Raw genomic sequence first — 14,118 nt, forward strand, 5'->3', positions numbered from 1 at the left:
GCATTCATTCACCACCCTGTCTAGTTATGCTGCAGAAGGTGAAAAGGAGCATGATACGTTAGTGTACGTTTGTTTAGTTACAGTATCTAATACGTTTAGATATCCAGTCATCTGGAATCCGAACCATTGAGGCAATGTGGTTTAATGTAGAGGCACTGGGTTGTTGTTGGAAACAGGATTCTATATTTTAGTAGTTTACCCACCCTTACCCTGGTGTATTACCACCACCGCAATCAAAATGAAATACTTTCTTAAAAAAGACAGCCATCATTTGAACATTGTACATGTTGCCCACTCCACAGCACCGTAAATTGAAAGTCTGACCTTTTTAATATTTCATTATTTGTTGATTTATTTAAAACTTAACAACGATTATTAATGCAGCAAATGTGAAAACAAAACAAAAAAAAAAAAAAACGGCAGCCTGTTGCGATACACACAAAGAAATGGAAACCACTGTTAGTCATGTTCAATTTTATACTTTTGCATTTAGGTCACATCTTTGACAACAGCACCAGGGACCTAAAATTCACCTATTCTGGCCTTACACCATATACGACATATACAGTGTTTGTTGGAGCTGAGACTTTTGCAGGGCCTGGACCAAAGACCAATGTAACCCTCATAACTCCAGCAGAAGGTAAGTTACTGAGTACTCGAAAGAGCGCTACAGTCCAGATTACTAGTGCCTTTAAATAGCACTTGTAATGTTATCACTGCCCCCCTTTCTTCTGTTGAAGATCTTTCTTGTTCTTTGCATGTATTTTATACTTCAGTTTGGAATACACAGTGCAAAGACAACACTACATATTAACAGTTTCTTGTACCTAATCACTGGAGGTGTTGTAGTTCAAACTCTTTCTAATGGTCTAGCTGCAATCAGTCCATGTGGTCTACTGCAACGGTCCAAGATGAAGCCGTTTATCTATAGGTTTCTATTTAAAATATTAGCATATCCTGATGTAAAAACAAAGACAAAAACCAAACAAAAAATAGGGTTGCTTTGGTTTTACACTTTTAATGCTGTACTGCAGTTATAATAAAAATAGGTTGAATTGAAACACTGTGTAATATGCAGTAGATTCATGTCAATGGTCTGTTTTAAATTCCAGTAAGTTTCTGCATTTTACAAAAGGGTTTCTTCTTTCATTATCTACTTATTTATTGCAATTGTGGCAAGAAGAAAAAAAGTCCTGCACAAGCGCTTCTATTGAATGTTTAGTGCCCCCTTGTGACAGATAGGTTAGTTAAGGTAAACTCTGCCAGTAGGTGGCACTAACAGACAGATTAAAAACAAGCAAATGCATTTTGCCTGTTTTATTGGTTTATGGTAAATTACACTTGTTTGTTTATTAATTTATTTATTAGCAGATGTTATTTTAATTTCTTACCTAACAATACAGTCTTACATTGCAACACCCCAACTGGTTTCCTTTTTTACTGCAGATTAGCTGACCAGTGAACTTTGTTTTTGAAGTTATCGATGCAGTGGTATTATTTAAATATGTGCAAGTTACAGCTGATCATTCTTTGCAATAAATATTTTCCATATTTTTCAGCTCCCAGTGCGGTGAACGATTTGAAAGCATCAGCAGTCGATTCTACATCTGTGAAGCTGTCATGGAAAAGCCCACTGCAGCCAAATGGAATTATTACCCAATATAGGATTTTGGTTTTCATAACACCTCCTGGCATTCTTGTGCAAAACATTACACTCACAGGAAAAACAGAGGTATTTTCCCATTGGTTTCATAGATCCATCTTTTTGTTTATAGTATTTAGCAGTGGTTGGCCACCTCCTCTTTTTCCCAGCCTCTTGCTAATACAGCTGTGAGGACATTCACACTTTTGCCCAGTATTATCTAATGTGATTCACACTTTCATGCATCTGTTTAAAATGTGCTTACATTGTGTGTGTGTGTGTGTGTGTGTGTGTGTGTGTGTGTGTGTGTGTGTGTGTGTGTGTGTGTGTGTGTGTGGTTTTTTTGTGAGCTTGCTTTTATAATAAGAAGGTAATATAATTATCTCTGCAGGGATGCTCAGGAGAAATGTATTCCTTATAACTGACCTGGTCTTATGTTGGTTCAGTTCACATTCAGGATTAAAAATCTCTTTGAAATATTTTGTTTATAATTTTCAGGCCTACAATGTTGCTGTTTTTGCACATCTCTTATTTAACAAAATGGTTTTTATTTTGGTTTTTTTTATAAACCACATTAACAACATTTGCTTGCCAGTCGGAGTTCTCTATTGTAGCAAGGCAATATCAGTAATTGTGATACTTAAAAAAATGCTTTGAATAGACTTTTTGATATGATATTTATTTAAGAATGAAACTGATAGACCAGTCTGAAACTACTTTAGCTAGTACTAATTACATTCCCTATATGAGAAACTTTATACTATATGTGATTAGAAAATCAGATAAGCTTGTTTTCTAAAAGTACTAAAAACATACTGTGTATTGATACAGATTTTTTTTCTTTTTCTTTTAGGATTTAAATGACTCAACAGTAGTCAGTGATGGTATGTTAAAGCTGCCTTCCAAGAAGGACACTGCCGTACTAACTAACCTTTAGGAAGGCTCGGCAGACTTATTTTCATCGTCCCAATCGCCAGTTTCTTCAGTTACTCCACCCTACTCTTTATCAGCTAAAACACCCCTCCTCACTGACAAAATGAGCACCACTTCAGGGGCGTTGGAGAGAAGCATGCCGTCAACCACACGAACCCCACTAACGGCCACACAGACACAGACCTCCTCGATTGCAGAGAGTTCAAGCACATGGTTATATAACACTGTCTATTCACTGCCCTCCACCGGCTCCAGCACTACTCAGATTACTGACTTCACAGCGCCATCTGGATCGTTACCTACAGAAACTGTGCCACCGCAGCGAAGAGCCTTAAGATCAGTTATTACAGTTGTCAAGGCAGGTGGAGAGGCTGAGGCTTCTTCCCTACACTCAAGTCCCACACAGCCTCCCACTTCCCCGAGAGCTCTGGGTAATGGCTTTCCAAATGTCACTGGAGGTAAACAAGTCCTTGATATACTCACCGCCCCGCTGCATGGAGAGGGACAGGTGGAGCTGACCCTGTGACGCGGTGATGTCATTAGTATACTCACTTGCTGTGCTGTGTCAGTTTAATGTTTCTTTACCTTTACAAGGAATGTGTCTTTATGACTGTGTAAGCAGAACCTGGAATGTTTATATTGGAGGGTTTTAGATAACCTGCTCAGTCTTTGGCATATGATCCCAAAGCATCTAGTAATTTTTTTTTATTATTTTTTTTTTTTTTTTTTAAAGAGCTCCATGTGTACATTCTTATTTGAGTTGCATTGCAATAAATGCCTTCAAAATAGCGTAGTTTTTAATAGTTGTTATTTGCATGGCTTGCATTGGGTTGTTGTTTTCCTTGTTTGTTAAGATTAGTATTACTTAATGTGAAATATGGTACATTCTGCTGTGTTTCTGATTTACAGCAGGATCTACAAGTATCCTGGTCACCAATCTCTCTGCAGTACAGATGTCACATGTTATTAAGACTCTGATTCCCTTCACTGAGTACTTGTTTAGTGTAACTGCCTCTACCGAAGTTGGAGAAGGGCCATCAACCAATATCAGTGTGAAAACGAGGGAACAGGGTATGGTTAAAAAGTTGAATTATACAATATGAAACAAAATTACAGTCAATGTAGTTGAGTTGTCCTAGCAGCTGTTGTATCTCTAACATGTTTTTGTTTGTTCAGTGCCAAGTTCGGTTCACAGAGTTTATTATCAAAATATAACCTCAACCTCAATTCTGGTGTCTTGGGAACCACCTATCAACCCCAATGGCAAGATTACACATTTTACAGTCTATGGAATGGAGCTGCTCACTAAGGAAGCCTTTCACAGAATCACCAATAAAACCAGTATCATCATAACAGGTAATGCTACATCTGATGACAAGATGGTACTCTGACAGTGAGACATCCAGTTAGAGACCCAGCATGTATATGATCCATCTTGTATACTTTATCTGCACAACCCTTAAGTATATACCTTAGTTATCATTGGGCAGTTGGGCGTTCTTTACATCTTAATTTAATAATACAGCCAGTACGAGGTCAAACATAGCTTTAAGCCCAGAATCTCACGGCCTTATACAGTAATTCATTACTTGATAAAAACCAAGAAAAGGTCAAATATACAGACAACACCAGCGACACTAAAATCACTGTGCAGTGAAATGAATTATAAATACCCAAGGACTGACTCCGGCATTGTTTAGAAGTAACAGTATATATTAGGAACATTTGGATAGCTCAATGTTTTAACTACCTCCATTGCTCTTTTATACTACCTAACATCATGTCAAATAAAACCCTGATTCCCTTCCAGGACTGAAGAAGTATACAGAGTACAAACTGCGAGTAGCTGCATCTACTGGTGTGGGTGAAAGCTCTCTTTCTGAACAAGATGACGTCTTTGCTAGAACCATGGAAGACGGTACTATCAATGCTTTATTCTGTTTTACTGCGCTCAAATTTATTTCTGTAGAAACAATATAGATATGGCTACCTGGTTTAAAGCTTCTGAACTATGAAGAAGATTTAAGTATTTGTGAATCAGACTTTAAAGTACTTGAAAACATTGAACAGTTGCACTATGATCAAGCTAGGAGTTAAAATGTGTTTAAAACACAAACTGTTTAAGAATTGAACTCCGTTTTCCACTTTGCCTGTATGTAGTTAAACTACAGTATTGATTTATAAACAAACAAGGACTGCCAGTAAATACAAATGATGGATGCAAGCAATGAAGATCATTTTCTATTATGTATTTATTTATTTATGTATGTGTCTGTCTTACAGAACCAGAATCTTCTCCTCAAAACCTCACTGTTCAACATGTTACATCCTCTACTGCTGTCATTAGCTGGTTACCCCCAGAAAAGCCCAATGGCATTATTACATATTACAAAGTTGCGTATGCTATTGACACAGAAGTCAATACAAAGAACAGCACAACGACAACCGTTACACTTCAGAACCTAAAACCACATTCAGTCTATAACATCTCTGTAAGAGCATATACCAGATATGGGCATGGAAACCAAACATCCTCAGTGTTGAAGGTTTTGACTGGTGAAGACGGTAAGCACAGATTTATTCATGTTAATCAGGCTTTCAGCTTGAACCTTGCACACTGGTTTAAAGTGTTTTGTATATTAAATACATTGTGATTTACTGTCGTACAATAACAGTGCTGTACACTTTTAAAGACCAATCTGGTCTGATTAGAGACTTTCCAGAACCTTTTCATTTGGTATTTAGCTTGTATAGCAAAAGCCTATTGTTTCGATCAATAAACGGGGTACATAAAAAGTAAAAGTTATACTGTATAAGTATTCAAGGCCAATTTTTTGCTAATATTATTAATCTTTGATTCCTACAGCTCCTGGCAGTCCACCATTTTATTTGACATATAAGAATATTAGTTCCACCAAGGTAGAAGTTTCATGGATATCCCCAGTGCATGCCAATGGCATTATATTATCTTACACTGTAGAATACTGGAATGCATCCCACTCTCTCAACATCAGCAGTAACAGCACTACAGCGATCTTATCCAACCTGAGGAAATATACACAATACTGGGTAACAGTGTCGGCTAACACCAAGTATGGAAATGGAAACCAGACCAGTGACATTGTAAATGTGATAACTGTGGAAGATGGTAAGTTACTGTAGTAACAGCAGGAAACTATTTGGGTAATCCTATGTATTAAGGTATAATTGACATCAGGTACAAAGCATTACATTCATGGTGAATTGGTGTTGATAACAGGTTTAATATGAATAAGTGTGGAATTTGTCATGAACAGATGTTTACTTTATATGTATTCAAAATGTCTCCATTGGGAAATGATGTGTTAATTCATGCATACTCATGTTTGAGTCACTGACACATCAGCAATCTGTATTGCTCTCCTAAACAGTTTTTGTTATCTGTTTGGTAACAGGTGGTCATTACTCTACAAACCCATGAAAAAAGTTCAAGGAGTTTTCATAAACATAACATATGCAATATTCTTATATGATGATTATGCCCCATGGGTCCTCAGATAAGGAGACTTGACTGACTTTGTACAATGTACAAAACTGATAATGCAAGAAGAACAAATGTTTTTTCCCAACATATAGGACAGGATTTTATTTCTGTCATCAATCTTTGTTTTTCTCCTACAGTTTCCACCCATTTGTTTTCTACTGGCAAGATTCAGTCCTACAGTCTCCTTTGTGGGCGGTGTCATTGTTCATCATCACCATACCAACTCTGCTGGCCTCTTTGTGATCATTAGTGACCTTCAGAAGTATAGTGACTGCTTTGTAACTGCAACTGGCAGCACAGCCCTGGGGAATGCCAGCCAGACAAGTAAAGTTCTGTTTGTCTGGACAGGACAAGATGGTAATCTTCATGTGAATGCAGTTTGTCTCCCAGTAACCTAGGTGAAAACAGTAACGTGATTTAAAGAACAACTGGGTATAAATGAGGTGCACATCTTAACTAATGTATTTTTCGTGTTGTTTTAAATGTGCTTTATATCATTTTCTGTTTGTCATCAAATCCTGGATCATGTCTAAGCTCCAAGAATATCTGGTACACCCGAGGGTAACAATTGGCCTGCCCTCCCTGCAACACTCTGCCACTGATGGATGCACAAGAAATCATATACTGTAGTAAGAGTGCTTGTTTAAATCAGGTTACCATGCATCCCAGGGGAAAGATTGTTCAAAGTTCCTAGGTGAGACATCTTGATCTAATGGGAGGATATCTTGAAAGGGTATGTTCTTGTAGAATTAGTCTATAAACATAATATGTCATTATTACAGCACCTGAGAGCTTACCAGAGAATATCACATACACGTTGCTCTTAACGACTGCAGTAGATATCTCATTTCTTCCAGGGCTTCCAAATGGAATCATAAAGTAGTATTTCATTTACATGACATCACGGAATGAAACTGCAAACCAATTTCCTGCTCCTCGATACGTTCTCATGTGTGCTTTATGTTCTTTATATTTTACGCTTTAATATGGTTTGGGATTTTTTTGTTGTTGTTGTGCTATTTTGTATTATCTTTAATTTCACACTTACAGGTTTAAATACCTACTGCTTCTCTTCAAATAACTGCAAGTACTAGCAAAGGTGAGGGAGTTTGTAATGAACCTGTCTACATTTTTACAGGAGAAGATGGTAAGCTAAAAAAAAAAAAAAAAGTCAATTGTTTATTGCTGCCTGTCTGCAAGAGTTCTGGTAACCAAATTGTCATCCATACCTGTTTCAGATATAAATCCTGACATATTTTGAATTACATTACCATTAGTAAGAACTTGTGGTTCTTTCATATGAATAACACAGCATTCAAGGTAAGATTAGATAGGTTAATTATTAGCGTTTAATTCTTAAACACATTTAGGAATTGCACAGTTAACTAAATATGTTCCAGATGCTTTAATTTGTACAAAGCAATTTGCAATATCGATTTTGTTAACACAGTGACAACATAGCTGTTATAGTACCCCTTAATCTTAAGCTCTTGAAATGTCTTATATAAACTCATTCAAGCAGTACCTTGAGTGATACTTATGTTACAGGCTGGATGCAAACCAGCAGCCATACACTCCCCAAGTAAGCATCTTAACTCCTGCCTGTAACCTTAGAGCCTCATGTGAACAGCAGGGGTCAGAATCTATGAGGGCAGTGCATCACACAACACTACCCCTTACACAGGCTTACACTGTCCCTTCAAACATGTACAAACCTGAGCAGTGATCATTCGGCATTATTCAGCTTTAATAAAACGAGCAGCACAATGCTAAAACCCCACACAAGAACAAATATGCTTCAGACTGTTTACTGTTATTTTGGGTTTGTTAATTATTATTATTTTTTGTTTACAGTGGATAGATGGCATAAGATTTAAAACCCCACTAGAACAGTAAGATTTGCACCCATGTCAGTGCAGGTGAAAGTACAGCATAGTAAACTCGTGATGCACTGTAGGTCAGAGAATCGGTGTCAATGTGTTTCTTGTTGGATGCAGTTAACAGTCACTGAATTGCCTGGGACACTTAGCTTTTACGAGAGCCTTCAGTGTTCTGCTCCACAGGGATCTCATCTCCCACTGGTCCCATTATGATGTTTTTTTTAAGTTTACCTTTCCCGTTTTGTTAAGAGCCACACAGTATTATGTGACTGACATTTAGAGCTATTTAAAACTGTAATTTTGGATTTTACTATTAGTTCCAGTGGTTACACAGGTGATATTAGAATGTGTTGGGTTCAGTTTATTTTCATGAAATTAAAAAAAAAAAAAAAATGTTTTTTACCATAGCAGTATAAAAACAGATGTTCTAACATTAGTCACCTAAATAAGCTCCATACCATTACATTTCAACTTCTCCTAACACTACTGTCGTAGTATAACTTGGCAGACCTGTACACTTGAAATATAATAATCTACAGTTTAATGGGTGATTCAAACTTCTGATTATATTCTGTGACTTGACCACACAAGTAACCCTTTGAACTCTGTCTTCCATACATCACAGTTCCAAGTTCTCCTCCACAATCCCTTTCTGCAAAACAACTTTCTGATTCAATAATAGTGAGGTTGCCTTGGAAACCACACATACAGGCCAATGGAAAAATGCAGTGTTACAAGGTTTAGGTATGGTAAGATTGTCAATAGTTTTTTTGTATTTATTTTATTTGTATTGCCAGGATTATATTTCTAACATTTGTTCTACCACAAAGCCTTGTTAATATTTTTTTCTTAAATCTTTTTGGATGATCTTTGAAAACAGCAGGAGTGGGATCACAGAAATAGTTCTAAGTCTGTGTTATGAAGAACTTGGACAGTAACAATGAATACCATGTGTATGCCACCACATGGATAAGAGCAGGCGACAGTGGTATGGAAAGTGATATCCTCACCATCAGGACTTCTGAGGAAGGTGAGGGCAGGGTGTACTGAATAAGCATATTATTAGAGTGTAGAACATTGACCTTCCGCCCAGGTACCATTCCAGCCTGCCTTGGAAAGTCAGGGCCTATCTAAGGATCTCTCTTAGGTTATACTGAACTCAATATCACTTTTCAACGCAAACATAATTGCAAGTTCCACGGTAGCTTATTTACAATAGTTATTACGATATTTTACAAAGAGAAACTTGTTTTGAAATATATTGGAAGGCCTTAATGTCAAAAGCAGCAAAATATAGTTAAACCTCTACATTAATCTCACAAACATCAGCTGACATTATTTGCAGTGATCCAGTAAGAGAAACGTCTTTCCTTTACTGGATCACTGCAACATTGAATGGTTAAATCTGTGATTACTGAATGGGTACAACAATAACTATAACTAATTGTAAACATAGATACTTTTTGAACTTGTTTTCATTTTGCACTTACAGCACCATTCTACCTTCCAGGACACATCTCATACATTAACATGTGTTTTACTTCAGTACAAGTTTTCTGGACTCATTCTTCCAACCCTAATGAGATCATCCAGCTGGACACAATTTACTACAGCTACAGCTCTGGTGTTTATATTCAGGTGAGATGGTTAGGGCTAATATTTCTACATATCAACAAGAACAATCATCATTTAATAATATATATTACACTTAATTACACATATATATATATATATACTATACTATATATATATATATATATATATATTATATATATATATATATATATATATATATATATATATATATATATAATTTTAAAAACCCCATCAAATCTAACTTGAAAACAAAACATGCGATTGTAGGGTTTTCAGCTGAAACAGACACTTACTGAAGGTAAATCAATCTTTGCAGCAGGAAGGACTTAGTTCCAGCTTTGGAAGGTTGAAACATGAGCTGGCTGCGTTGGGAAAGTACGCTTTCCACTGTTCACACCTTTGCCCAGTCCTACACCACTAATTACAGAAACAGTAAAGGTTGTTTTGTTTGAGTTTGTTTTAGTAAGGTTTCTCTAATACAAACACTTTCTTTTTCACGGACTCTGTTTAAAGGGATGATTATGTCATTAGCACTTAACAAGTTCACCTGATGTCTCTTCACCAGATGTGTGTAAATATACAATTGGTTCAGGATGTCGAACATCACAGGACAGTAGCTAACAAAGAGATCCTGGTTCAGGTGAAAAGGAAATGCAGATTGGCTGAGTGACACGTTACTGTTTGTCTTGGAAGTGACAATTGGAAGCTTTGCAATGCAAGTTAAAGAACTGTCAGGACAACATTTGTTTTTGATCAGGGCTTGTGCTAGAAACCACATCAGTAACATCCTGTAAGTTTAGACTGACGGGAGTGGTAGGTGGCAACATAAAATTAACCCTTGCAAAAATGTGGATTACATGTATATTGACAATACACCAGTATACTGTAGTAATGTTAAATTTACTAATATACACAGGCTGTTTGTACCTCCTAAATGCAGTTCGTATGAGGGTCGGTCATATCTGGCGCTATCCTTCCTGGCTAAAGTCATCTGTTCTGTTCCAGTTCCTGAAGATTCCATTCAAAACCTGACTGTCCTGATTATTGAATGGGATCTTGCTTTCCTGGCTTCCACCTTAAAACCAAATGGCCATATCACAAAGAATCAGCTTTCAGTGGATAACAAGCAGACTTACCAGGTTTTTCCTACCAAGGTTTCTGTTGTGTCTATCAGTCATTATGGTTTTAGGCCTTATACTAGTTATGGTATTACCATTAGCACCTGTACCAGCAAAGAACCAGGACCCAGCTACTCCATCAAAGTAATGACTGCTGAAGACAGTAAGTAACTAGAATGGCAAAGCCATCAATGTTATTTACTTTTGTTGAAGCTGAAGTAAGTGGTGAAAAGCAGGCAAGATTAGGATCATCTTGTAAACCTGTCAACTAGTCAATCACACGCAGTCAATACAAACCAAACATTAAATGTAATCATCTGATGTGCAGGCCTTTTTGTTTTTTATGATCCCATCTGGATATGTAAAACAAATGCATTGTGCAATTTGGGGCAAATAATAAGGCAGTTGAATAACAAACATGACGATGCTGCATGTCAGCACTACAGTATTGATAGCTGCAGTGTTGAGGACTCAGTCTTTAATATGCTGGATACTGCTAGTAGGGATGTGGCTGTCCTCGGAAAGGGAAACAAGGGAAGGTGCCTTCTGACTGCTGTTTGAGCTGTTGTGGGATTCTAAGACTAATGGTTTTAATTGTATGATACTTTATAACAAGGAAACAGGAATTTAAATGTTTATTTACATATTTATATCTGCTTTCATATTGAATTAACATGAGTAAACATCAATCAACAATGATTCCACACCTATTCATATTAATCCCAAACCTTCATCATTAACAGGTGCTTGCTTGTTAAACGTAGCACTGTTTTTAGACACAAGGACCATTTTAAAGTTGTTAGTGCACACATGCATTTACCAGAATATTGGTGCATTATGAATAGAGCCCCTGGCATTTGTTAATATGTTGAAGTCCTATTTCTGTGCACAATAATCTTTCATGAATTTGGTCCATGTGTGTTTTTTTTTTGTATCAATATTTATATTTAATCTTCAGTTCCAGGTGGATCTGTATACAATCTCACCTACCAAAATCTTTCGTCAACAATGATAAATGTAAGTTGGTTTCCACCAACTTCCCCAAACGGAAAATTGTTTTACCATGTTTCTCTGTGGGGCTCTCAGATGGCCATTCCTATATCGGAGGGCACTACCAATAAAACAAACTTATTGATTGAGGATCTCCAGAAGTATACTGGCTACATTTTGAAAGTTACCCTCGCAACAGCTGCAGGCTTCTCTGAAAATACAATAGCAGCCTTATACATCAGAACTGACGAAGACAGTATGTTGGCATTTTCATTTAAACTGCCTAGCGAAATGAAACGTTCAAATCTGGTTATTCTGTTTAAAGCTTTGTTTGTGTGTGTACTGTATGTATTATAGTTTATATGGGGTGCAGACAATTATCACCACAAGCACCACTTTTAAATGTAGCCACCTTTAGGACACTGGGCATTACCTAATCCACAGTCCAGTGTCCTAAATTGACCCCACCACAATCCTGATTGTGCTACATTACAAGTATGATGACGAATGTAATTCTACCAAAATTGCCACTCTTGCTTTTTATAGAAAGCCAATCTAAACTGTCACCCTGCAGTAAAAAAAAAAAAATTGCCAGCACCTCCCCAGAATGCTTTGCACTAACTGGTTCCTGCTTTGTTGTATTACTGATTTCCAGCTCCAGAAACACCTCCAGTGATCACCACATATAAAAACCTTACAGCAACCTCTATCCAACTCTTCTGGAACCCCCCTGCCCAGCCAAATGGAAACATATTATTGTGCATCCTCGTGATCCATGGACCAACAGGCACCAGTTCCTCCAGTACCTCAAGTACAAGCCTGATTTTGTCGGATCTTTTGCCGTCCACAAATTACAATGTGTCAATTAATGCATAGACAAGTAAAGGTCCAGGCCCTTCAGCTACACAGCTGCTGTACACAGATGAAGCAGGACAGCCTTGTTTTTATAAGCTTGTATAAGAGATTACACTTAAGCACTGAAAGTACAAATGAATGTTGTATATGTTTATTTCATAGAACTATCCGCTTCTCCACAAAACTTGGTAATGGTTAACCACACAGCAGATACAGTTTGGTTAAGATGGGATCCTAGTCCTGAACCAGATGGAGTTGTGCAGATCTACAGCTTCAAAATATTTGAAAACAACAGCCAAACAATATCATACAAGGTATTTCCTTAATTTTAAGTGGGTTTTGTGATGACTTTTTATCTAGTTTATTTGATACTGGTAAAGAAAATGAATTGCATTGTGACTTACAATCCGCATAACTTTATCTTTTATTTCAAGAATACATCAGGACTCTTCACAGACACACTCTTAACAGGATTTAAACCTAATCAGTGTGTCAACATTCACGAAAGCTGGGAATGGAAATCTGTTCAGTAACTATGTCGGTTTATTAACAAACAAGTCAGGTATGTGAGCATTTACATATGTATATGAGGTTGCACACAAGAAGTCTCTCTGATCTCTGTGTTTCAACATACTCTTTCATTGTTGTGTTGGGGAAGTCACTATTTCGCTTCATACTTTTTGATATCCTGTTGAAGTGTACTTCTAGTACTGCTCCTGTAGACTCCATTAGAAATTTTCTTGACATACCCATCTTTGATGCACCCTGGGAACCGCATGATGGCTTACGGGATAGCCATTTTAGACACTACTCTGTCGTATGGCAGAAGTTTTTATGGCTTTCCATTAAACTGATGTATAACAAAAAGTACTCGGCAGTTGTTATTATTTCATCATGAATTTGTTTGGGTGACTGAATGAATAAGCTTTCTTACAACGTTCTCAGGTCTAGTGGCAGTGTGCAATTGGCTTGTTTTATTTTATATATATATATATATATATATATATATATATATATATATATATATATATATATATATATATATATATATATAACTTTTTTTTTTTACAGTTCCAGATGCTGTTCAAAATCTGCACTGCATTGGGACAAGCTGGCAATCTGTTCTGATCCAGTGGGATCCTCCAACTAATTCAAATGGAGTAATCACCCATTATAGTATACAATTTGGAGAGGGTGCCCAGGAATTAAATCCATCTGACAATGTGTACACTGTTCGAGAACTGCTGGCAAATACCACTTATACATTCCGTGTAATAGCTGCCACTTCTGCTGGCATAGGAAAAGACCAGACATGCTTTGCCGAGACATTACCAGAATCAGGTAAGGGACTTTCTTTATAGAATAACAGAAAATAACATGTGAATGATCACTCTTGGTAATGAAATAGTGGCTTAACAATACTCAAATATGTATATCTAGTATGCAATATTTATAATACATCTGAGGTATATGTTCCATCTTTGCACAGAGTTTCACTAGGAGAAACTCACCTGGTTTTATTGTACAAGTTTGCTTCCATGGCTGGACTTCAGGGATATGGTTTGTGGAATAATGAAACTG

At 36.9% G+C, this 14,118-nt stretch overlaps 1 protein-coding gene across 1 annotated transcript in view; it reads left to right on the forward strand.

Annotated features, from left to right (window-relative positions):
• The window catches only part of LOC121318996 (phosphatidylinositol phosphatase PTPRQ-like), a 47,741-nt gene that overhangs the window by 1,925 nt on the left and 31,698 nt on the right, over positions 1-14,118 (forward strand). Inside the window, 17 exon segments of the mRNA XM_041256233.1 lie at positions 494-640; positions 1,560-1,732; positions 2,496-2,577; positions 2,653-3,033; positions 3,485-3,646; positions 3,752-3,931; positions 4,386-4,493; positions 4,859-5,140; positions 5,442-5,723; positions 6,236-6,347; positions 10,515-10,855; positions 11,651-11,938; positions 12,338-12,493; positions 12,700-12,851; positions 12,972-13,018; positions 13,020-13,099; positions 13,609-13,878. Of these exon segments, the coding sequence (XP_041112167.1) occupies positions 494-640; positions 1,560-1,732; positions 2,496-2,577; positions 2,653-3,033; positions 3,485-3,646; positions 3,752-3,931; positions 4,386-4,493; positions 4,859-5,140; positions 5,442-5,723; positions 6,236-6,347; positions 10,515-10,855; positions 11,651-11,938; positions 12,338-12,493; positions 12,700-12,851; positions 12,972-13,018; positions 13,020-13,099; positions 13,609-13,878 (3,243 nt within the window).

This window comes from Polyodon spathula, chromosome 7 (genome assembly GCF_017654505.1).
Source record: "Polyodon spathula isolate WHYD16114869_AA chromosome 7, ASM1765450v1, whole genome shotgun sequence".
Lineage (NCBI taxonomy): Eukaryota > Metazoa > Chordata > Actinopteri > Acipenseriformes > Polyodontidae > Polyodon > Polyodon spathula.